At 41.1% G+C, this 23,629-nt stretch overlaps 1 protein-coding gene across 1 annotated transcript in view; it reads right to left on the bottom strand.

Moving 5' to 3' along the window:
* Positions 1-228: 228 nt before the first annotated feature.
* syde2 (synapse defective 1, Rho GTPase, homolog 2 (C. elegans)) overlaps positions 229-23,629 on the bottom strand; it is a 51,145-nt gene continuing 27,744 nt past the window's right edge. Inside the window, exons 5-8 of the mRNA XM_042415958.1 lie at positions 20,024-20,150; positions 10,498-10,679; positions 9,292-9,523; positions 229-5,323 (exon numbers count right to left, since the gene is read on the bottom strand). Coding sequence (XP_042271892.1) covers positions 4,626-5,323; positions 9,292-9,523; positions 10,498-10,679; positions 20,024-20,150 — 1,239 coding nt within the window. The 3' untranslated portion in view covers positions 229-4,625. The remainder of the gene's footprint in view (positions 5,324-9,291; positions 9,524-10,497; positions 10,680-20,023; positions 20,151-23,629) is intronic.

Here is a 23,629-nt window from a genome sequence, read left to right as displayed (position 1 = left end):
TAGTTAAATTGCTGGTCATTCAATTTACAGGAAGAAATTATTACCACTCCCACAGAAAGATTATACTAAAGCTAAAACCATAATTTTTTTTCTGGAAAATTGGCTGCAAATATAGTTTAAAAAATGGGGAAATGTCTCTGAATGTCATGGCGGGTTATTGCTGACACCAGCCCATGTTGGACTTTCTATTACTGTCCTCATGGAGCAAAAACACACAGGAGCCACATATGAATGTAAAATAATATACTTTATTATGACCATACATTTCTCAGGATCAATACAATGCACTTTTTCTGTTTTGTTTAGTGATGTTTTTCCATGTGGTATTTTCTCTCCAAAGGACAAAGAGGACAAGACAGAAAGATTGTAGCACAGAAAAATGAAATTAAGTTGAACATTAGCTGATGTATGTTGTGGCTGAGAGCACAGAAGGGAGCTGAGAGATGATAAATCAGACCTCTGATATTACTGTCCTAATTTTTTGTGTGTGTATTAATAAGAATCCAGAAGTCTAATTGATCAAAAAATAAAATAACAGCCAAATTGCATCTTTGTAGGCACAAATCCGCCTCAGTTTCACTGCTGATAAACTCTAAAAATCTCAATTTAGAAACATTCCCATGCAAAAAGACCTTAAAGGTGATTCCCATTTTAAAATGAATCTAAATGAGATCTAAATATAGCTAATGTTGTTGCTAACGTTGGACTCTATACTGTAAATGTGACCCTGGTTCTTTTTGTGTTGCCTGGGCAGACAGATGGTTTAAAAGGATCCCTGCTGAACGTCCCTCTCACCAGACTGACAGCGTGAGCCACAGCTTCACCGTGAAGCAGCAGGACTGTGCACAGATAGCATGTTGGATAGTGTAAGTGGAATAATAGTGGAAACATAAAATGAATGATTAAATTAAAAGGCAAACCCCAGGAATTTATTTTCTAGTCTAAATTCTGCTGTCTCTTGTTTCTCTTGGTTTTGCATCAGGAAAATGCACTTCTGCTAGAAATAACATATGATTTAAGATGATTCTGCAAAAATGCTGATATGATTTAGATAAAAGGGAAACTGTCAATCAAAATTTCACATTTTTTCCATTTGTTTTTTAAAAAAAATCGGATTTTTAAAGTAAGATGGTATATGATAATTTGAGATGGATATTATAACAGTGTTTGTGTAGAGATGGGTTGGATGTGTGACCGAAAACACACAATTTGAAAGTCAGATCTGCACCAAATTAAATGACTGTCTGTCTTTAAGTCCTCTGGAGAAAAGTTTCAACAATGTAGCCGACTGTCTATTGGAGGAGCAGGGTGATGAACAAATGAGCATACATTACAAAATAGTCTCTTTACACATAAATATCAAATACAAAGGCAGATGAGAAATAGCCTTGTTTATGTCAGTAAAGCTTTTGACCATGCAACGTTCAGTATCTTTAAAAGAAAACAAAAAAAAAAAAAACACCAAAAAATCATGAACACAGCTTAGTCCACCAGAGACAAAAACAATGTCAAATATATACACAAAATAACAAAAATAACAATATCACTTTTTTCTGCAAGAGCACGATTTTATCATATATTTTACAGCTAAAGTTGTACCATTAGTCCAGCACATTAAGATGTGTACAGGTAGCTTGAAGGGAGGAAAAGCGACTATTGCTACAAGTCAACACTACGAGGTCATCGGAAGTATTTAAATACGCCATTGAAATATAAGCTGTAAAAATAATATACTCCGAATACATTTATATAATTATATACATATACATATAGGTTAAATACTGATCATTCTGAATCCCTGGATTGCTGAAAACGTCCTTTGTCGATTTAGGCAGCTAACTAAGTCGTACTAACTGAAGCTCTGTGCTAACAGTTTCCACTGCTGCTCTGAACATTGTGCTTCACATTTGGCTGCGTCTATTTCACGGTTTTTGCCAAAAAGCTGGGAGAAGCGAGAAGGGTGACTGGTTGGTGGGTTTTTGTTTTTTTTTAAAGGAGTAGTTTGACATTTTGGGAAATATACTTATTCACTTTCTTGCCAAGAGTTAGATGAAAACATCGATATCACTCTCATATCTGTCGGTTAGGTATGAAGCTGGATCCAGGGACCTTGTAAAACTGCAATTTTTCATTTTTATACTTCTGTTTTTGTACAGATGAGATGTAATATGTTAACTAGTGAGCTTTAGAGGTACTGGTGAAGATTTTGTTTTTTACTTTTGGACTAGAGGTGTGTATGGGAAAACCTGTACAATATGCGACATTGATACAGAAATGCAGATCTGATCCGAATTCTGCATGAAATCCAGAAAAAAAGTATATTTAATGTCTAAAACTGATCCAGTGAACCCATTTCTCTCTTCGCACTCCTGTGCCTGAGGCCTCTGTGTGAGACAGTTTATGTGACGGCCAACACAATACGGGTAGCGTTAGCAGCTAATGCTACTTCTGGTCCCTAGCTTCTCCTGGTTGAAGGCGAACTTGAAGCTGTTTTATGTATAGGGACATGTGCCTGTACAGCAAAAAATCCCAAAATTCAGAGGGATAACACTGACCCAGGAGCTGAGGTGCATAATATCCAGTTAGCTGCATTTTAGCGAGAGAAGTGACTAGCTACAAAGTGATCAGGTATATCAATGCCCACTGCTGTTGATATGGCAGAGGACATCATTTTCTAAGATATTTCTGATTCAGTATTTGAAATAAAAGTTGAGAAAACAATCAGTTTAATCAATTAATAAATTTATTATAAAGAAAAAATTCTAACTGACTGAATCAAATCATTTTGAATCATCTTTGAATCGCAAATTTAAATGGAGCGATAAGCTAGCTGTTTCCCCCTGCTTCTAGTCTTTATGCTAAGCTAAGCTAACCGTCTCTTGGCTGTAGCTGAGACACAACGTTCCCAAAATGTCAAACTGCTCCTTTAAAGCGTAAACTGAATATGATGCCACATGAAACACGTGTTCTCTCTTTTTAGTTGCTTGCTTAAAATCAAATGTATCTCTACTGTACAGCTTTCTGTGAACAGATGTAAGAGTGCTATTACTCTTATCTCGTATCCAATTCTGACAGGTGTGTGTATGCTTGTAGATGGGTGTCTAAACATTGAAAAACCTTACACAAAGCACAAGGTAAATGAATTGTTAAACCCATTTTCTATCATATTCATCCTTAAGAGGAGGTTTCAGTGGCGGCTCTTTCTCCCTTAATTCAGTTCACAGTCAGAATATCACTGCATGAACTATAATGACAATCTACACTACTGCCTGCCTCATAAGTGCATTATTGTTGTACAACATTTAGTGTTTCATACCTCAATAGAAAAGCTCTCTGCTGCCTTAAAGAGGAAATCCGCCCTAAAACAGAATGTATTCATGCTTCTCCTATGATCTTTGCTTTAAAGGAGCACTCCACAGATTTCACACATGAAGTTCAGTACTGGTACTGATCCGTTAGGGACTAACAGTCAGGATATCTCAGTCTTTGTTGCTTGGATTTTGACCATTCTGATCTTAATCTGTCTTAATGACTCTCCCAATTTTATAGAAGTGCTGTTGAGCACCTCAATTTAATAAATAGTGAGTTTACAAGCTAGAAACTAGATGAAACTACAAGCTAGAAACTTTCTCCCATTCAACTCAAAAGACCTACTGTATGTTCTGATCAGTAATTCAAATTTTCTTCCACTGTCGAAATAATGAGGAGCCTTCCTTGTCCGTAGTTCTGGCAGCGAAGTTTTGTTTTCTTTGCATATTTTCTCATTCATTCAATTGCTTAATTACATATTTTTGTTGGAAACTAATTCTTAATTGAAAGGTCTAATGCACCCCATATTTTTTCCTACCACAGAAAAGACGTGGAAGTGCTCCATGTCCAAATGCTACTTCAGAGAGACATGCCAAGAAGACACGTATAGGAATCTTGGAAAGTGGTCAATTTTATGAACTGGATATCTGCACGAAATAATATATACCAGTAACTGTGCTCTGATATTAGTATGATTGATCAAAAACTTACACCAAACTTGTACCAAGGTAATTACCTGATTCGTACCTGCTAGAAAAAAAAAATTCTATAGCTTATTTCAATGTGAAAACAGCACCAGCTTGTGAAAAGTGCAGGTGTAGCACCCAACTCTTCTTCACATCAGAGAGGGTTGTTGATTTTAAGATCATAGGAGGGGATGCAGTATGTTTCAGGGTGTATTTTCCTCTTGACGTACCACCTTCACACAATTAAGGCACCTTTTAAACCCCTGAGGGGTCAATGGGTTCTTCTAATAAGAAGAGAAGCAACAATAACAACATGGAACACAAAACCGGACTGAAAAACAAACCGACAACATGAAGTAAGACAGTCGACAAAACAAAAGGAAAATAAAAACATGAAGGAATGTCTATGGGTAAGGTACAAACACCAGAAGTGCCCAGTTAAGTTTCTTCTCATCTCATACTTTAGATTTTTACAGCATCACCGTGTGCCATGCTGCCGTGTTGTCATCGCAGGATCTCCATGGAAACACTGTGGCTATATCTTGAAGCACCTCGATTGGTTAAGAAGGTCTTCCCCCAACCTCATCAGGCTTTGTGAGAGTGTTTGAGTAGATATGTGTGTAATAGGAGTCAGTATCCGACATTAAGCTTGTTCTTGTTGAGCTCTCTCTCCAGGTTTCCTATCAGAGTATCGATGCTCTCCTGCAGGTCTCTCAGGTTGACCCTGTTGCTTAGCACGGGGCTGATATCCTGGATCTTCATGTAAGCCTGGTAGGTGTGCTCCTTGGGCAGCCGCGGGGGCAAGATGTGGTCACACACCCTTTCCTCCTCCTCCTCCTGCTCCTCTTCCTCCAACAGCTGCCTGTTGCCTGAACCGTCACTCTCTTCTTGCTTCTCCTCGTCCTCCTCCTCCTCCTCCTCCTCTTCATGCTTTTCCTCCTCCTTCACCGCCTCCTCTCTCAGAGGTTGCTCCTGCTCGGCGGGATCAGACGCTTTACCCTCCTCTGTGTCCTCAGGCTTCTCTTGCCTCTCCTCAGCTGCCTCTGTATCCTCGGAGGGCACATCGTCATAGTCCGCCTCCTCTTTGCTGGGAGGCAGCAGCATTTCACATGGGAAGTAGCTCTCGCCGCAACCGCTCCAGTCGCCGGCGTAGCGGTTGCTCGGGCTGTCCAGGCGCCCCGGTTTGGGCCGCAGAACGCCCACCATCTCTGCTTCGCTGAGGTTCAGTACCTGGGGGCGCTCTTTTCTCCGTCGTAGAGGAGGAGCTGACATCAGGTCAGAGGAGGCCGCAGGAGTCTGAGAGGAGGACTGAGCATTTGGGTCTATGACTGAGGTAGCAGACAGGAAGAGAGACAAAAGACAAATACAGTTATTCAGATGTAAATAAGTTATTTGAACTAGAATCCTTAAAGGGTCAGTTCACCCAAATTACAACACACAAACTCTAGTGGTATCTAGCCATGCAGATGTATTTATTTTTTTGTTTTATTTACCCAAGTTTTGAGACATCTGTCTCTGAGATGTTGCTACCCTAGTAAAATAAAAATACTTCCGGAAACTGTAACAGCAAGACCTCTTACACAATTACATAATTGTCATAGGGCATGTTTCTTCAGTAAACACTGACAGACTGGGACAGGATGTGGTACATGTGGAAAGACACACAGCTCTTGGATTTTTCAGTGCTGTGAGCGCCACCTCGATTGTTTTCTTTTCAGGGACATAGATATCTACAAACATGGTCAAGAACCATACAGCATTAGGGGTAAGTGAGAAAGTATGCTTTTATGTGACTTGTGTGAACCGACCGTTAAAGTGTTACAAGTCCGCTTGTGGTAACTTCATGAGAAACCAAACATGCTTTGACAACAGTAAGCCTTTCTATGTAACATAAGTGATTTCAAAAAAGCCACAGGTTTATCTAAACTTGAGTGAACCTCTAACAGGGCCACACACATAAATCTGTCAGCAGTGAGTTCAACAAGTTGTTCTGATATGTGACACACATCCTGCAAAAGTAACCAATATATGAACATGCCATGCCATGCTCAAAGTCAGATAAACACATGCTGGAGTCACACCACTGCACTCTGTGACTTTGATTCCATCCTTCGGTACTGTTTGTTATCAACTGTTGACTGAACCAAACTTAAAAATTAACTAAACTGAAACCCTGTTTGGAGATTATGAAAGAATCATCTGACTGCACTACAAAAAAGGGAACAGTGAGCACTCCAACACAACCAGCGCAGTCCGGTTACCTGTCTCTGTCTCTCTGTGTACCTACACTTGTTGACACCGCTAGCTCTCCCTTACTGGATCGGAAAGGGGAGGAAAAAAAAGCGTTAACAGTTAGGGCTACAAATCATGTACAAGAAGTACAATATAAAAGAAAAATGAATTCTTATTTTGTTTCTTGGGTGTGTTTTTCCAGAAGTATTTTTAGCCTAACAGCATACAATCCTTACATATGTTCAAATAAAAATGATCATGTATTATGAACCCTGTTGTTTGTTTGACTCCAGTTCATTCATCAGGAGTGGTTGTCGCTGATACGTTATTTATGTGCACCACTTGCATGCCTTGCAACTATCTTGAGGCTAAAAACTCAAGCAATTATCACCTAAAACAAACAGAAATTATCCTCCTTTAAGAGACACCATGTTATTTGATTTCAGACATGATTCACTGACAACAAAAACACTGCACCTTGTGTTACCGAGACAAAAGGCAAAGTGTTTTTCTTGTTATGATTTTCGAAAGGTACTTTGAACACGGCGCTACTGGTGGATTTTTAAGTGTTATCTCAGCAAACAAGCACAATACCAAGAGCTCTACCCAGATCTGCTCACACAAACGACACGGTTTACATTGAGAATATGTGCAGCGATTTTGCAAACACGATACTTCCTCATCCACACACGTATTCTCATGCTCTCTCTCACACGTCCTGGAAATAGTGTCAGTGTTTTTTTTGCTGACTGTCAGACATCCTTGCACTTGCTCTTAGACATGCAGGGTTTGGGTATACGTGTGAGAGGCGTGAAGAGGCGGCTGAAAATATCCCATAATGATTGTGAAATGTTAGGGTGAAGCTACAGGAGCTCAGGGCTAAGGTTTAGCCTGGAATGCCTTTAATTACAGTCCGGGCGTCCTATGCTGTGAGCCGGGGAAGATGGCAGGATGGAGATGTCACTGGGGATGTAAACAAAGGCTTTATTTACACCCTCAGTGACATCTCCGTTCTGCCCTCTTCCCCAGCACATGGATAAATTTCACATTTGATGTCAAGGAAAATAAGACCCTTTTAAACCGCGTGGAGCGACGATCACCGATAAAAACACGACGAACTTGAAGCGACATTTGCAGACGAGTCATTCCGAAATTCATGCATTCAAATTCATGAGCACACTTAAATGTTCATTTTCAAGTTAACGTTGATTGATTGACAATCACACCGACATGTCAAAAAAAAAGTTCATGTTTACTTAATGTTACTAGTAATGTTAGATATATGACAGGAGAAAGGAGCAGACATGTAGGATAGAGACAACCTGGAGCTGCATGTGAGCGAATATGAGTGAGAGAGGGGAGAGGAGAGAAAATCAGATTTTTATTCAACCTCACGGATACAGAAGACCTCTAATGACGAGGACCAGTGAGTGCAAATAAAGCTAGTGCATCACAGCAGGATATTTCAACAGCTCTTCTAAGTGCTTATAAGTATAAAAGTGACTCTAAAGGTCACAACGACTGAAGATGAGGACTTCGTTCTAATGATGGAGACAGTAGAGAGTAGGCCTAATGCTCATCGGTGTTATCTTGTTATTGTCTGAGATGGACTTGTATTATAACACTGCAACTCTAGACTGAAAGCTTTGTCAAGGTTAAAACAGGTCATTAGAGACACTAGCTAGTAGCCAGGTGCAATGAGCTGCAGAGTAATCTCTCTGCCAAAAAAAGACTAGTATGTTCCAATCTCTAAAAGAAAACATCTTTGAACTATTTGTTTCACCTGTACTTCACTCAGCTAATTGCAATTATGGGATTTACAGATACTGACATATTCAGCTGCTGCACTTAGTTTCTCTCCCTCTCTCTCTCTGTTGCTTCCACAGCTGATGTGAAGGAGGGTGGAGGTTGCTCAACTTCAGCGGTGAACAGAATTGGTTCAATGTGGGAGTTGGAGGATGCAGTTAAATTTAGAGGCTAAACCAGACACAGAGTCAGTTCTTCTTCAGACATCAATCAGCAGTTCTTGTTAAAGCTGCAGGTTAAAGGGGGGGGGGGGCTTTGAATCTATCAAGGATGAAGTCTGTCCAACCAGGTGTGAGGAAGACTCGGGAGAGATTTTTCAAAAGGCTGCATGCATATGCATTTTGAAAAACGTGTGAAACAATGAGACAGACGTAAAAGATGATCACTCTGAAAAAGTGCTTCCTTTGAATTAAGATCAGTGGTCTCATAACCTCAACATTTATTAAAAAACATTAATAACCCACAGACAAAATGTGTTTTTCAACTACAGTTAAAATTCAGTCTTTTCAATCTGCATACACTCTTCAATTTTGTAAAGTTCAGGGTTATTTTCTCCAATATCTGAGTTCTCATGTGCACCACAGCAGCTGCTGACTGGTTCATGCATTAATCAGAGACGGGGTTAACAGAAATTCTAAAAATGTAACACCTATGGTAAAAAAAATATCAAATTAGCTTCTGTGACCAACACAGATTTTACACTGCCTGCAGCTCCTTTTCATCATTCTCAGCTCCCTCCTGAGTAATCTCTGGGTTCCTTCATATCTCACACTGAGCTGCAGCTGGCAGACAACAGCTGGGAAGGCAGACAGATGACCTGTGCTGACAGAAGCTGGTACTTGGTATCTGTCCTTGGCTGGTGATTTATCTTAAGACAGGGGGGCCACGCCTCGAAAGTTTGGTTTACATTGGGGCTTACTGGCTTGGCTCTGATTGGCTCAGTCTGCCATGATGAAGCACTCTGTGGAGAGTTTCATCTTTGAGGGGCCAACAGATGGTGGCCAATAGCTATCAAATGTTGTTGTGCCAGTGGTGGATAACCTCAACGATCAAAGCAGCCTCTAACAGTCCTTTGTAGAGCAAACCGCGGAGCTGGCAGTGATTTGTACACGACCCTCAGGCAGAAGGCTGGTGTATATATATACAGACGTATTACCATATATAACCTGAATGTAAATAAGATTGTGTTTCAAGCCAAAAAATACCTGTAGAACTGTATTTAATATCTAAAAATGTACTCCATAGAACAAGCAATTACCGGGCCAGAGCTGCAGCAGGTAGTGCAGGACTTCGATGTGCTTTTTGAAGTGCAGCGCGCTGGCCAGTTCCTCAGAGTCGATGAAGACTCGGTTGGTGTGGCAGGACGCTTCCTGACGCTGGCTGAGCAACACCGGGCCGAAGCACACCGCCAGGTTCTGACACGTCATCTTGTTCACTTCCTGGTAGGACGCCACCAACTTTAGGTGGTCAAGAAGCTTCCGCAGTGTCATCTGATATATGCACACACACACATTCACACACAAGTGCGCAAACACAGACAAATAAGACATGTTATTATTATGATTAGTAGTCCTGCCAACAGCCGCAGAGCCAACAAGCTGTTTGAGCTGTAAAAAAAAAAAAAAAAACTACAGTGTTTCTTCTAAGAATAAAGAAAACATTTTACTTGTTCCAAATGAGACAAAATTTTAATGGAGCAATGGAAAAAAGCTGACCGTCTGCCTGGAAAAATTAAGTGAAGGAGGCCTTCAAAATATTATTCCAAATGGGAAAACTGGGCAGGATTTCTCAAAACCCAAGTTTCTGTCATCTGAGCATTATAATATCCTGTTTACTGTAAACAGTATACAGCGTTTGGCATTTGAAATGTTCATAACTGAGAAAATAGTTTGTCTTTCAATAATGCTTGATCTCAAATACAAGAAAACATCAGTGAAACAACTTGTTGACAGTGAGTTTCATAAATCTGTCTCATTTTCACTCCCACTTGCAGCTGCGACTCACTGTCATCATCACCTGTGTTTTCACTAAAGCCAATAAATTCAATATACTGGTGACAGCATATACTGTATCTCAGCCAATAACTAACAAGAAATTGCAGTACAAAAATGACAAAAGATACCTTTTAGGTAGTTTATAAACTGTCAACTCTCAACTGTAAAATGTTCCACTCAGTACATATTTGGTTACAGTTGGATCCAAACATATTTACATATGTTTATGTTATGTGTGTGCTCATAACTCAGCTGCTATATCACATTTTTAAACCTGAAAATGATACCTTGCAGGCTTGTGGACACTAATATCGCCCAAAGTGAAAGCCTACATAATAGAAGTTAAACAGTAGTAATCTGTAACATTATCATCATGACCATCATTATCTATTCCACAATTATCCCTTTCAAAACCACGTCTCTCTGACGATATTCTAGCACCATGATCAGTGTCAGTGAGTCTTCCTCACCCTCTCCACCTCTGGCAGGTTCTCCAGCAGGCTGACGGTGTGCTCCGAGTCGGCCTGGTCGTTCTCACAGCCGCCCGCTCCGATACGCAGAGGTCTCACTGCCATAGACTCCAACACCGCCTCGTACAGATGCTTGGTGATGAGAGGGTAGGGCAGCTCTCTCAGGTAGTCCTTCAATACCCCTGAAGAGAAAGACACGAAAATAAGAAAACAGTGAATGGATAAAGCAATTTGTTGCATCATAGCTGAGGGTTATTCCAGTTTCCCACACTTGAACTGAGAATAACCTCTTATCCTCCACACAGGCAGCTTTAATACCTGACAAATCACTAACAATATATCATTATCAAGTGTTGTCACTGACATCAACAGCTTTTCTTTCCCTTCTCTTTGAAATCTAGCGCAGTCCCTTGGCTGCAAATTGCAGTTCTATTGTTTCCACGGGCGATCCTGTGGCGTCTGCTGAGATGCCTGATTGGAGTCAGGCGTGACTCTGCAGCCAAAAGTGCTGGGTGGGTGGATGGGGGGGGGGGGGGGGGGGGGGGGGCTGGTGTCTGTGACTGCGCGTTCACACCTGTGACTTCAGCCTCCCAGAGTTCAGACAAAAGCTACAGGAAAACATGAAACCCCACGCTGTCTGTCTCCACTAAGCCCCTGAAATATTGCTGCCATGTCTTTTCATCAAAGGCAAATGGAGGAGGGGGGGGGGGGGGGGGGGGGGGGGGGGCGGGGGAAGAAAAAAAAGAATAAATACAGGAATAAAAAAGGCTTCTGGCAGTGTGACAGCTCTTTGTGGTGAGTGTCTGTTCTCTTTCCCCTCCTGCATGAAGCTGGATCGGTTTTCAGAGAAGGCTTGGGGGGGGGGTGTAATCAGTGATATTGGTTAAGCTCCAAAGTGATACACACTGAAGGTTTGTGTATGAAAAGTAACAAGATGAATCACTTTATAACTCTCGAGCATCACTCTCACTAGGATGATCAAATGACCTGCAAACAAAGCATGTTGTTCATCAAACCATTGAGAGATGCGGAGGACATGATAGGCTGTTTTCGGTGGTGATAAATACAACCGTAACCTTAGTTTGTTCAAAAAGAAAAAGGTTTGATCGCTGACTTGACATCTGCCAATCTACAACAAAAAAATGAGCAACAAATGAAGTGATGCCCGCGAGTCATTTCAGGCAGGTAACTAATATACTCTGCTCAACATAATTAATATAACCACACTGAATCCGTACAGTATATCCACACCGCAACAAACGCTTGCCGACGCTCGACTGCCGACAGTTCAATCACGTCGCTTCAAGGATGGCTTTGTTGAGGAATAATGGCGCTGCTGGTGTTCCACAGCGTTGATATCTTATCAGCGGTTGGCCTCAAACACACACTTGAAGCCAGAATAAGAAATTTCCTGCCCTTGCTGTCAGCAGCTTTGGACCATAGCGAGAAAAAAAGGTTTATTTGCCTCTGAGATGCCAGAGATCACTGCTTTTCTACACCGAGCGCTTGTGCTAACGTGTTTATCATATGATGTCTTGGCTCTGTTCATTGCTCTCCTTGCGGGTGATGTTTCGGTGTCTGCTGGATGCTAATTTCTGCTCTTACGTTGCCACATTTACCTATATCGTGTCTTGTGTTAATTGTGAATTCGGTTCTTGCTTTGGCATACGCGTTATGATGTTTTTCATGCTGCTGATTTATGTAGTGGTGTTCCTCTGGAGCCATTAGCCATTATGTCTTTTTTGACATGTAAACAGACTTTGATGTGTAAAACCAGCGTAGTTCCCCTTTAAGCTTAATTATCATCTGCTTATCTATGTAACATAACATTCCCTAAGAACAGACAGACTCCAACCCATGAAGATATGTGATTTAGACATAAGTACGGTAATAATTATCTTCTCCACAGCTGACATGTCCCATCAGCCTTCAAGGCAACGTGTTGGGTTTGGATTTATCCATCTCACTTCACTGGATAACACTGTATTTCTCACAATGATTAGAGGTGCCTTGTAAGAGAAGGGTGTCAGAAAACTGTAAAAGGATGAATACAGGGAAAAAAATTTGCCACATATTTATGGTATAAACAATAACTGCACGTTTTTGGTATAAAAACAGCTAGAAAGACAAATATATCTTTGTGAATGGCCATTCTGTTGGTAGTAATTCCCAAAGTACTGATATAATCTCTCAGCGTTTCTGATTAGGATGCTGAAAATAGGAGCTCCTACTTTATCGTTTCTACATCGCTGGATTCCCTCTTACTCACCCGAGGTGTTTTCTGCTTTGCCTCTTCCCTTCTATTTACAGCAAACTACAATTCACCGTAAATCCACCAACATCTCCTTTAGACTCAGCGAGGAGGACGGAGGGCACAACTTAATACGCTCACTCTTTAATCCCAGTAAGTCCCAGCTCTGCTCTTTAAGGGAGCCTGAGGCTTAACACTTTTCAGTCTTTTCCTAACTGGCATTGTGGTTCCATCACACGTTAATCTCGGGAGAATAAAGTGGACGAACAAATGCTTGAAAATGAACCTAGAGTTTCAGATGTGCGATGACACATTCGAATTTCCAGTCTTTCTTTCCGACAGATAGGCGTACGCAAGATCCTTTGAATATAGGATTAGAGAGTGAAAGAAGGATCTAAATTCAGTTCACTGTAACACTACAAAGTCTCAGATTAGCACTGGGTTCAGTATCTGCTCACTGACAGCATCATTACAATGATGTATGTAAACATATTAAGCATTACTTTTACAGAGCAAACCCTGCATCATTCACAATACCAAGAAATATTTTATAACAGGATATCTTATAACAATGCAAGCTAAAAATGAAAAATTATAACATTTTATGAATGGTTGTCATCATTTAAAAAGTTTCTGAGTTTCCCACTTCTTCTACTTTCTTTTAACAAACATTTCCACTAGGGATCAGCTGTGACTTATTTACACAAAACAGTGTCTTTGTCAATGTCTTTATAAAAGCCCCATGTTACCTTACATAACAAGACTAAGACTGTACAGATGTACTAGCTATTCTCTGACGAGACACAGTGATGTCAGCATGTCTATGTGCTCATGCTTAAGCAGGTACGACCTTTACCGTGTTCACCGTTTCAGTTTAGTGTGTCAGCATGCTAACGTTTTCTAAATAGCACTAGACACAAAGTACAGCTGAGGCTAAAGGGAGCGTCATTAGTTTAAAATGTTGATCGGATGATGTCATTAGACGAAGCATTAAGGGATCGCCAAAGTGATTACAATCCATCCTGAGGAGATATTTTACTCAAAACCACAAATATGAACCTCATGGTGGCGCTAGAAGAGAAGTCAAGGGATTCATCCTTTGGGGAACATGAATATCTGTACAAAATGTCCACACATTTTGTTGAGATATTTCATTGGACCACCCGATATTGCCACGACGCTACCATGGCTAAAAATGATCCCAATGAGTTCCCAATGAGTTTTGGGACTTTTATGCTCTTTGCAATTTGTTTTTTTTTAATTGTTTGTATTTTCTACAGTTGTATTTTTTGTATTGCATTGTTTATATATTTCATATAAAAGTAAATCAGGGGACAAACATTAAGAATTAGACTATAAGTACTATGATATGTGGCATTAGACTGTTTGATGGTTGTTCTATGCTGTGTATCTGTCATTAAATGAATCAAATAAAATGATAACGTACTGAGTCAAAATAAGTGGTTTGTCACAGCTACTATCTTCACACAAAAAAAACTGTGTTTTCCTGCTTTTGAAGCCCCTCCACAACTCTTTCCTCTGAACTCTACACGAGATTCAACAAGTCCCGACACACATACACACACACGCACACATTTTGCATTCCTGAGTCAGTCAGGGATGCTTCTAAAGAAAAACAACACATGCCCAAAGAAGTACATTGGCGTACTATGTCAGCCCTCCAATCTCAGGTAGACGTGCACAATGACAGCGGAGTCAGACTTTGATAGGATGTTTGAGGCAAACATGCACTTAAAACTCCATAAATGCGCCACATGTCCCCTTTGCCTTGTGAGCCTGCGCAGGTGATTTATAGCGATATGTTTCCATTTTGTTTGTAGTTCTTATTACCATCCTTGAAAGCGTGTGTTATCATTTATCTTCATCGGGTTTGGAGTAAAATCTGGTATGAGCATAGTGTGATAAGGACATATAAACACGGGATACATTCACTCTCCTTAACGCTTTCTTAAACACGCTGATTTCCAAAACAGATTACATGGAAATGCTGTGTGAACGTCCTCCGGCTTCCTGTTGTCAATCTGTGCTGAGACTTCACTGAGATAATAATAATCTGCTTGTTTCATCGCAGGAAAAACAGATTGCCTGGAAGCAGAAATTAGCCATGTGTTTTTATCCTTATCTCGGCGAAGCAAAGACTTTTTGTTAAGCGGGTGTGCAAATAAAATGCAGAGAGGTACCACTTGACTTGTTTTTTTTTTTCTCCTCAAAATGGAAACTCAAGCATGTTAAACCCTCTGACCCTGCGTGTGCTGTGAGGCAGATCATCTAGACACAACAACAGCAGGATTGTTTCACATTAGCATCGCCTCTTGAAACAAAACATCCTTGTAACGCCTCACATGCAGTATATGAAAACACAAACATACACCCCATGTTTAGGTTCTTTCTACTTCCATAATTTTAAATATACACCAGTAACTCTGTGTACGTGCGTGTGCACATGTGCTCGTGTTTGCCTGAAGTGAGGAGAATACAGCCATTCAGGTAAATCATTAGCCTGCTATGAGTCACTGCTTGTGTTTACTTTTGTGTCTTAGCCCCTGTTAGTGTCCCACACACACACACACACACACACACACACACACACACAAACACACACACACGCTCAGTGAAACATGAACACGATCACGCACGCAAACACTCCAAACACACACAAGGTCATGGACTCAGGGTTGAACAGGTGTGCCTTCCCTGCAGGTGCTTCACTTTCTTTCACAGCCTAGCTGACAACACGCACACGCTGAGTGTCTGCTCGCTCACATTTTAACCATTACGGCTTTGGCTTTGCACCAGCGGACCACTATACATTTATCACCGCCCACACGTATGACTGATAAAGAGTGATAAACAGCAGAATAGTCCTGCAATCACAGGCAGCTCAGAAATAAACAATGCTTCAATATCATGCAATTACAGCTACTGATAAGAGCAGCTAAACTATTTTCATGTAAATATTTTTTTTGTTTCTTTTGAATTCAATGTTCCAAATGTGCCACCAAACACTACAAGGCACACAATGCACTGGGGCATGGCTCTACCTTTGACCTCTTGTTCAAACAAAGCGGAAGGTCACTCCTCTTGTCAGTGCTGCAGTCAACGCCTCGCCTGGAGAACAAACAGGGGTTTGTTCTCCATACTGCCCCCTCCCTGCTGTCCTGCACGCCCCCACAGTACTGAGGGGGGGGGGGGGGATGTGTGTGTCGCTGCCTTGTCCAGTGGCACGGTAAAGCTTCAAACTGTGGTTTCTTCAACTTTTCCATAGCCCCCAAAACCCCAAAAAATGAGCAAACCCAAGTCCTGACTCTGGAGCTAACGCTGGCGCTCTCGTGCTGCATGTGGATTCATCACAGATACGACTGCAATCCCATTTTCAATTCCTGACACTCACAGTTTAAGGAATATTCTGACACCCACACAGGCTTGGAGCTCTTTGTAAAGTGGTTGCCTGCTTCCCTGGCCTGCCCAGGGTTCAGCTAATCCCCCATGCGTGAGCCAAATACCATCTGTGTTTGTTCGGCAACAAAGGGGGCACTTGTTAATGACTTTCCATGTCTTCACTGGAGTACTGCCGAGGGTGGGGGGCAAAGTAGGGAAGTAGGCTATGGAAAAGATGAGTCGGGCGAGTCGAATTAAAGACCACAAACTAGGATCAATAACTGCGCTGAGCTTTTAACTGGCAGGGCCTGGTACACACTGGTTTCATCTTCAGAGGACAGATACGTGAAGCGGTTTCCCATCACGGGATCACTTTAGAAGGCCAAACAAGTTGAGCTGAGGGTTTAATCATTAGTTAACGTCACTAAACCGTCCTCTAAAACCAAACTTTTCAACAGTGATTGTGCACAAGTTTATTCAACCTGATGATCTGGAAGCTTCTGCTCTAAATAAAACTCTGGAAATACTGAGCGCCACTTGAACTCTGCTGCGGCCGAACAAGTTTTATAAGACTTCACTGACTGTCTTTCATTAACATGTCAAACTGCCTTCCTCAGCAGGTATTAGAAATGTCAAATCTATGGACGTACATCATTAAACACAAGCGGTATTCAGTTAATCTTCAATTCAAAGTTACCAGCAAGTGTGTTTGGAAATCTTAATATTAGCAGTTATTTCCATTTTTATATTCTTGCATTTGATGCATTTGAGTCGACATCCACATCTAAACTGTCTAAAAGCTTCAAAATCCTTCAATTTTAGATTTCTGTTCTTTTTTTTTTGTTTCTTTTTGTAAAATATTTAGACAGGTGTGTTGTGCGTTATGTTGTTTTATCACAGAATCAAATCAATGTTTCCAATATTTGGTATATTCAGCGAAAATTGAAGTAACTGAGAATAATAAGCAGCACTTTTAATACCTATTTAAAAAAAAAAGTAAGTGAGAAATGAATTGACCCACAACCCTGGGGGTCATTACATGATTGACAGGAGTTGATGAAGCTATGAAACCCTCTGTTGCACCCTCACATCAGACTCTTTCTATGACCACCTTCCAGAGTGTCAAACAACTTAACCACAGAGCAGAAAGAGTAACCGCTGAAGATAACGTCGTTTGTCTTGATTTCTCACAGCATGCCGCTCGTGTTGATGACACTTTTTAGGTTCTTTGAGTGAATTGTGATTTGAAACAAAAGGACTGCGATTTGAAACAATGGAGGCCCACGCACTGAGCATGTTTTGCAAGCTTCGGATTGAACTCTGACCCCCGGATAATCCCTTTCACTACCTCCGCTTTTAAATTAGCCGTGTGACGCGCCGGCTCTCTTCGCTCATCCGTTTGCTGTTTCGCTTATTAGCTTCTAGTCTGACTCCGCGCTGCAGAGGCTCCATTTTAATCCAATATTCATCTTTATTTTTATACTCTAATTATAAATCTAATTAGAAGGCCTTTCTTGAAACATGAGAGGATTACTTTTAAAAACATTGTCAGAAAAAAGTAAAATTAGGTCAATCAACCAGCAGGCTTTTACCGAATGTTTCAAGAAAGACTGTTTTTAAGACTAAACCCATGATTATATCCCACATGGACATTTTTGCAGCGCACACCATAAACCCCTTCGTACGCCTCCCTTCCCCCATCTCTCTGTCCTCTACCACTCACTCCGGTCCATCTGCAACAGCAACTCGCTTGGCAGAGCAAATTTAGGCAGCAAGCAAAAACCAACAATCCACGCTGGTGCTGGCCCTTTTTTTCTAACCCGCTCAACTGTTAACTGTGTTCTTTGCCCTGCCATGCAAATGCATGTGGATCAAAGCAGGCATGATAGGACGACGCCTATACGGGGCCTCCTCCCAAAACCAACAGCAGCTCCTACAATGCCCAGGGGTTTCCATGGTCTTCCTCTTTTTGTGGGAGAAAAAAAAAAAAAAAATCATGACCAAGTCACTTTCTACAACTTTGTCCCCCCCCCCCCCCCCCCCTCCTCCCATCTGTCGCACTGCAGGATTCATTACTCAATCCAGTGACACAGCTGTTTTTGTAAGCTGTGTGAGATGTGCTGTAACTCATTGTTTCCATTTTTAATTTCACAGCCACAGAGCAGAAAGTAGCTGCAACTCCCGAGTGGCGTTTAAATTGAGATTAGCGAAACTGCTTTTGGGACAATCAATCAACTTTCCACACTTACACTACCATCATAATCAGGCTTTATATTTGAGAAAAGAAGAAGTCCGGCTTGAGCAAGTCCCCAGGGACAGCACCCGGCTTTGAAGCTAATTTGACACAGTGGACAAACCATGTAATTACAACATCACGTGATGCTACTGAGCCCAAAAGACTTTTCCCCGTAGACTTACACTGTGAAGGAGACGTCTGTTAATCAGCGGATACATTTTTTTGAGCATCACAACCCCTGCAAAATGACTCATTTCACTATCAGAATTTGATCCGTTTGGTTCGATAACATTTCAAAAGTCTATCGTTTTATCCCCGTTTAAGCTAGCCGGAGGGCTAAACGGGAAGTTAGCAGTCTCGGCCGGTGGAAGTCTCTAGTGAGCATGCTCCGTGGGCACATTGGGCCCATAGAGCATGCGCATTATGTTTTCAGGAAGTAGCTTTTTTGGCTTCATGCGCCACTGAGCAGCTTTCATAGGAATGAAAGGGGCCCCACCTCTGATGCTGTATCCAGTTCTCTTTATACATCCACGGGCTTGACTAGAGAAAAGGGACATTAGAGAGCATGTCTCAACTGTGAACCTGAAGGAGAAAGAATGACCTGAATGTACAGCATGGTCTGATTGGTGTGTGTGTGTGTGTGTGTGTGTGTGTGTGTGGGCCCTTCCCTCAGGCACCGCCGGTATGTTGACTGCTGGAATGCTTTTACTACAAACAGCAGACTCACGCACACACAGTCTCTTAGAATTACACATGTGCTGACCTATCAGGAGCGGACACCAGTTCAGACACGTTTACTGGGGCAAGGGAGCGTTTCATTCATTCACTGGATCAATACTAAAAACAGACTTCCATCTGAGTAATGCCCCATTCGTTCTGTTATTAATGTAGATTTTGACACATAGCCATACTCCTCTTACTGAGTCACTCTTCTTCTGTGCGAGTTGTTTAGCTAGTGTCACTTATCGAGTTATTCATCAAAGCGTTTTAGTCTTTTTAGTTGATCCTACTCTCCTTATTGTACTCATTGTTATCCTGTCATTATTTTGAACTGCCTTTTATCAAAGTCTGCCTATTTTTTATTATTTATGCTATTTTCTGTTGTTAGTGCCTGTAAGGTCATTTGTAACATTACCTAAGAAACGTGCTCTATAAATAAGGTTTATTAGTAGTAATATAAAAGCAAAAAGTCTAAAATACAGTACATAGTGGTGTTCTGGGAGATATTAAGGCTTAAAACTATTGACATTATTCAATATAATAAATATTATTGACACTTCACTCATAAAGTTGCTTCCAAAATGTGTAAATGGTCTTAAAAACCTACAAATCTTCTTTAAACTATTGCTTCTTCCTCCTCTTGCTTGTAACAGAACAAGTGAATTGAACAGGTCAAATCAATCAAGACTCATAGCTTTCACCTGTGATCACCTGTTGGGTCTGTTTCAAGGAGAGCTAATGTTTTGTATACTCAGTATATTATGTAATATCCTGAATGAAGTAGGGGTAAGAGGGTACTGAAACCAGAGGGACGCCAGCCATCAAGTTAAACGACCTATTCCTAATTATACTGAGTGTGTGTGGTGATCCTGAGCTTTGTTGGCGTCTCATGTTTTCCGAGTTACCGGCGATCGGTTTACCTGTGATGACGTTGATGTCAGGATACGTGTTTTCACACAGCTCCACACTGTGGCTGTCTCTCTCAAATGCCTCACGTAGCTCCTTCTTTACGGCTGCGGAGCCACACAGACGGTAAAGACCCACCACCTGAAAACACACACACACACACACACACAAAAGTAGGTCAAATAAACACGCATGCCTTAACAGTCAAACAGTTGACAGAGAGGCAGACATTTTTACAACCCGATCGATCAAGTCCTACGTCTGTACTCAAACAATGTGCTGGACAGAAGCCAAAACTACTTTCACAGAAAGCCTGTCTTTCAAAACTCATGTCTGTTCTATGATCTATCTCTAAGAGGCAGCAGCAGATTATTTGAACTGTTAACATAAAACAGAGTGTTGTGAGAAGTGTGGTGATCAATTTTATATATTTCAAAAAGCGCCATCAGAATTCCCTTTTTTTATTGGGCACAAAGGGCTAAATGTGAGGCAACACCAGGCGGCTGCTTTGATGGAAGGATCAAACGTACACCGGCAAACATAAACCGTTCGAAACATTTCTCATGAAAATCCCAGGACAGTTCTTCTATCAGGAGCTTTCACAAATCCTGTGAAGTTGGTTGATTTATATATATATATATATATATATATATATATATATATATATATATATATTTCCTCAATATTATACTTTATGTACTTAATTATACTTGAAATTAAATTTACTTATATTTATATTCATTTCCAAAGCGATGTACAAATAAAGTACATTCTAAGCTACAGTAGATTACACAGATGTCTGAAATAACACTTTTACTAGAGAGAAAAAGTCTTTCCATTTTGTAATGCTACTTCTATCTAGCTTGACAGTAAGACTCATCTGTCAATTTGTTTTCACTTTATTATTCAATCTGACACCGTGTTCACACTTGCCACTTTCTGTTTGCTAGGAGGGGGTATTTCACTGTAACCAGTAAGTGTATCCATCCTGCCAAAGTCATTTTTAGGCAACACGGCAACTAAAGTTGCAGTTGTTAGGAGCAGTTGACATTTTTCACCTCAATCAAAGAAACTGAAGTGGAATAACAGCAACCTGTACAGCTCACCTTGGTTGTTTTTCCAACCAAAGAAACAGCCGTCAGTGAGCACAACACCATTCCTATTTAAATCGCTGAAGACATTGTAAACATAGATTCAGAAGTGTGGAACCAGGTTTCTGTCCACTCTGTACATACAGCAAGGTGGCACCTACTGCATGTGAAAGAGGATCTCACTTATGTTGCTCTATCTGATGTTTGCTATCCTGAATCGAGGGTTTAAGGACAGAGGGTGTCTCATGTTGTACAGATTGTAAAACTCTTGAGCTAGACCTGACCGCCAGCTGCCTCTTGTCAACAGACTGAGGACAGACTACAATAACATGTTTGTTTTAAACATTTACAGCAACGGTATGTAACTCTTGCTGAACAGCAGTAATTAAATTACACAAATTAGCCTGATGTGCAATAAAGACACTGAAATATTAATGTAAGTGCTAAAACATAGTGTAACAATGGCACAACAAAAGAGATGTCACAAAGTCACCAGAATGAACAGCATGTCTATGTAAATGTTATTAACATTAGCTAAATTTAGCCACCAGAAGCTAATTGTCACACTAGACCATCTGAGGTCTAGAGGTGTGTTGAATAGAGCAAACTGAATATAAGTTTTTATTTGTAAGAAGGAAATTGTTTTGTTTTTACACTTAAAAGACTGTGGAACAATGTGGCCACAAGTGATGACTGCAAATGCTAAAACGCATTATAACAGTAGAACAAGTCATCAAAAGAGTCGTGAAGTTAGCAAACTGACTCAATAATGTCAGTTAGCGCAGCAACATCTATATTAAAGCACAGGTGCGTAGGGTTTAGTGACATCTAGCGGTGAGGTTGCAGATTGCAACCAACTGAATACCCCTCCCCCTCCCCTTCCAAGTGTGTAGGGGAACCTCTGGTGGCTGCGAACCGCGCAGGTTCCTGTGTAGATATAAAGTGCTCATTCTAAGGTAACGAAAACACAACGGTTCGTATTTTCGGGTAATTATATACTAATTAAAACATACTTATGAATATTATATTCCATTTCTGTCAAGTCCGTTCCACTAGATGCCACTAAATTCTACATACTGCACTTTAAGTTTGCTTGCGTTAGCTAACATTAGCCACCATAAGTTACTGGTCAATAAGGCTCCTGAGTAGATTGAAATGAGCAACGGTACATTTTATTGCTTGTGAATTATACTATTAAATTGTAAGAGAGATTCTGTCATATCTTCTTCCAAAATATATACAGTCTCACTTTAAAACACTGCTTTGTATTAAACTTCTTTATGAAAAACATTTCAAAACATCCGTCAGTGTGGTTTAATTCATTTGACTCTTTCAAAATGAACAAAGGAAAATGTGCTCTGACACTATATTCTGAGGTGTGATAAAAGTGTCACATTCTTATGACTGAATGGATAAACACTGCGCTCCTCTAAAAACCCAACTGACAGCGCAGCATTAAAAATGGAGGCACTGAGCAATAAACCATTTATGTTACTTTACCTAAGCCCCTGGAGTGTGACCTAAAGGAACGCTTCACTATTTCCTCGAGACGTTGACATTTGATAGTTGAAACTCGGCACCAATGGTCTCCTTGTTATGTCGAGATTAGGGCCCGGCTACAGACATACCATAATTTCTCCTACATGTGTCTGTCTGGTATGTGGCATAGCAGACCAACTGGTGTGGTTGCCCTAGCAACGTGTTAAGTCAGTGGGCTGTGAATGGCGGGTTGGGTCTGGTTCTACACAAACACACACACACACACACACACGTACACACCGCTGGCCTTTCCGGGCTCCAGCGTAGGAACACTATAATGTCTCCCCATCCCACCAGACCAACTATTTGTGAGCTCTCCACGTCGAGTTGAGCAGTGTTTTCTAAACCTCACACGAGAGGGAGAGAGGAGGACAGATTAGGCAGGGATTTGGCTTTGTGTGAGAGTAAACAGAAGTCACTGGGCACAATGAACAACAAGTCCATTCAGAAAAAAAAAAAAAGAGTCTCTCTTTGGGGGAGAGCCGAGCGCAGGCGGGGAACAGCTGTTAGCAAAAGAGGGCTTGCACTTATGCACTGTGGCTGCCGGGCAACACAACAGGCAGCACCAGCCAAGGTCTATATGCAGAATAAGTCAAACACAATGACCGCAAAACAAAGTGAGTTCCCTCTACAGGAATGTGGATGCTGCAGTGACTGTAAGACCAATAATGGAGTTTTTTTCTTCTTTTTTTTGTCTGAGATCAGCTTAATGACTTTATAGAAACATCAAAGGAGCAAAAAAGGAAAAGAAAGAATCGTGCACTTGACTTGACCGCACTAATGCTCTCGAGTGCACACGGCCAAAATCATTCCACCGGCTTGTTTACTTCCTCTGAACATGACGCACCTTTCTAGTAGTTGGCGTGGAGGCTAACTCGTAAATAATCTGTTGTCACCTTCATGATACAATGACAGAATGAGTTCCTGGCATGATTCAAAGATTCACCCCACACATACACATATCATGCACGTGTAAGTGCACGACTACAG

The sequence above is a fragment of the Thunnus maccoyii genome, chromosome 7, assembly GCF_910596095.1.
Source record: "Thunnus maccoyii chromosome 7, fThuMac1.1, whole genome shotgun sequence".
In the NCBI taxonomy this organism is placed as follows: domain Eukaryota; kingdom Metazoa; phylum Chordata; class Actinopteri; order Scombriformes; family Scombridae; genus Thunnus; species Thunnus maccoyii.
Note: the sequence above shows the minus strand (reverse complement) of the source record. Positions and strands in the feature narration are given on the sequence as shown.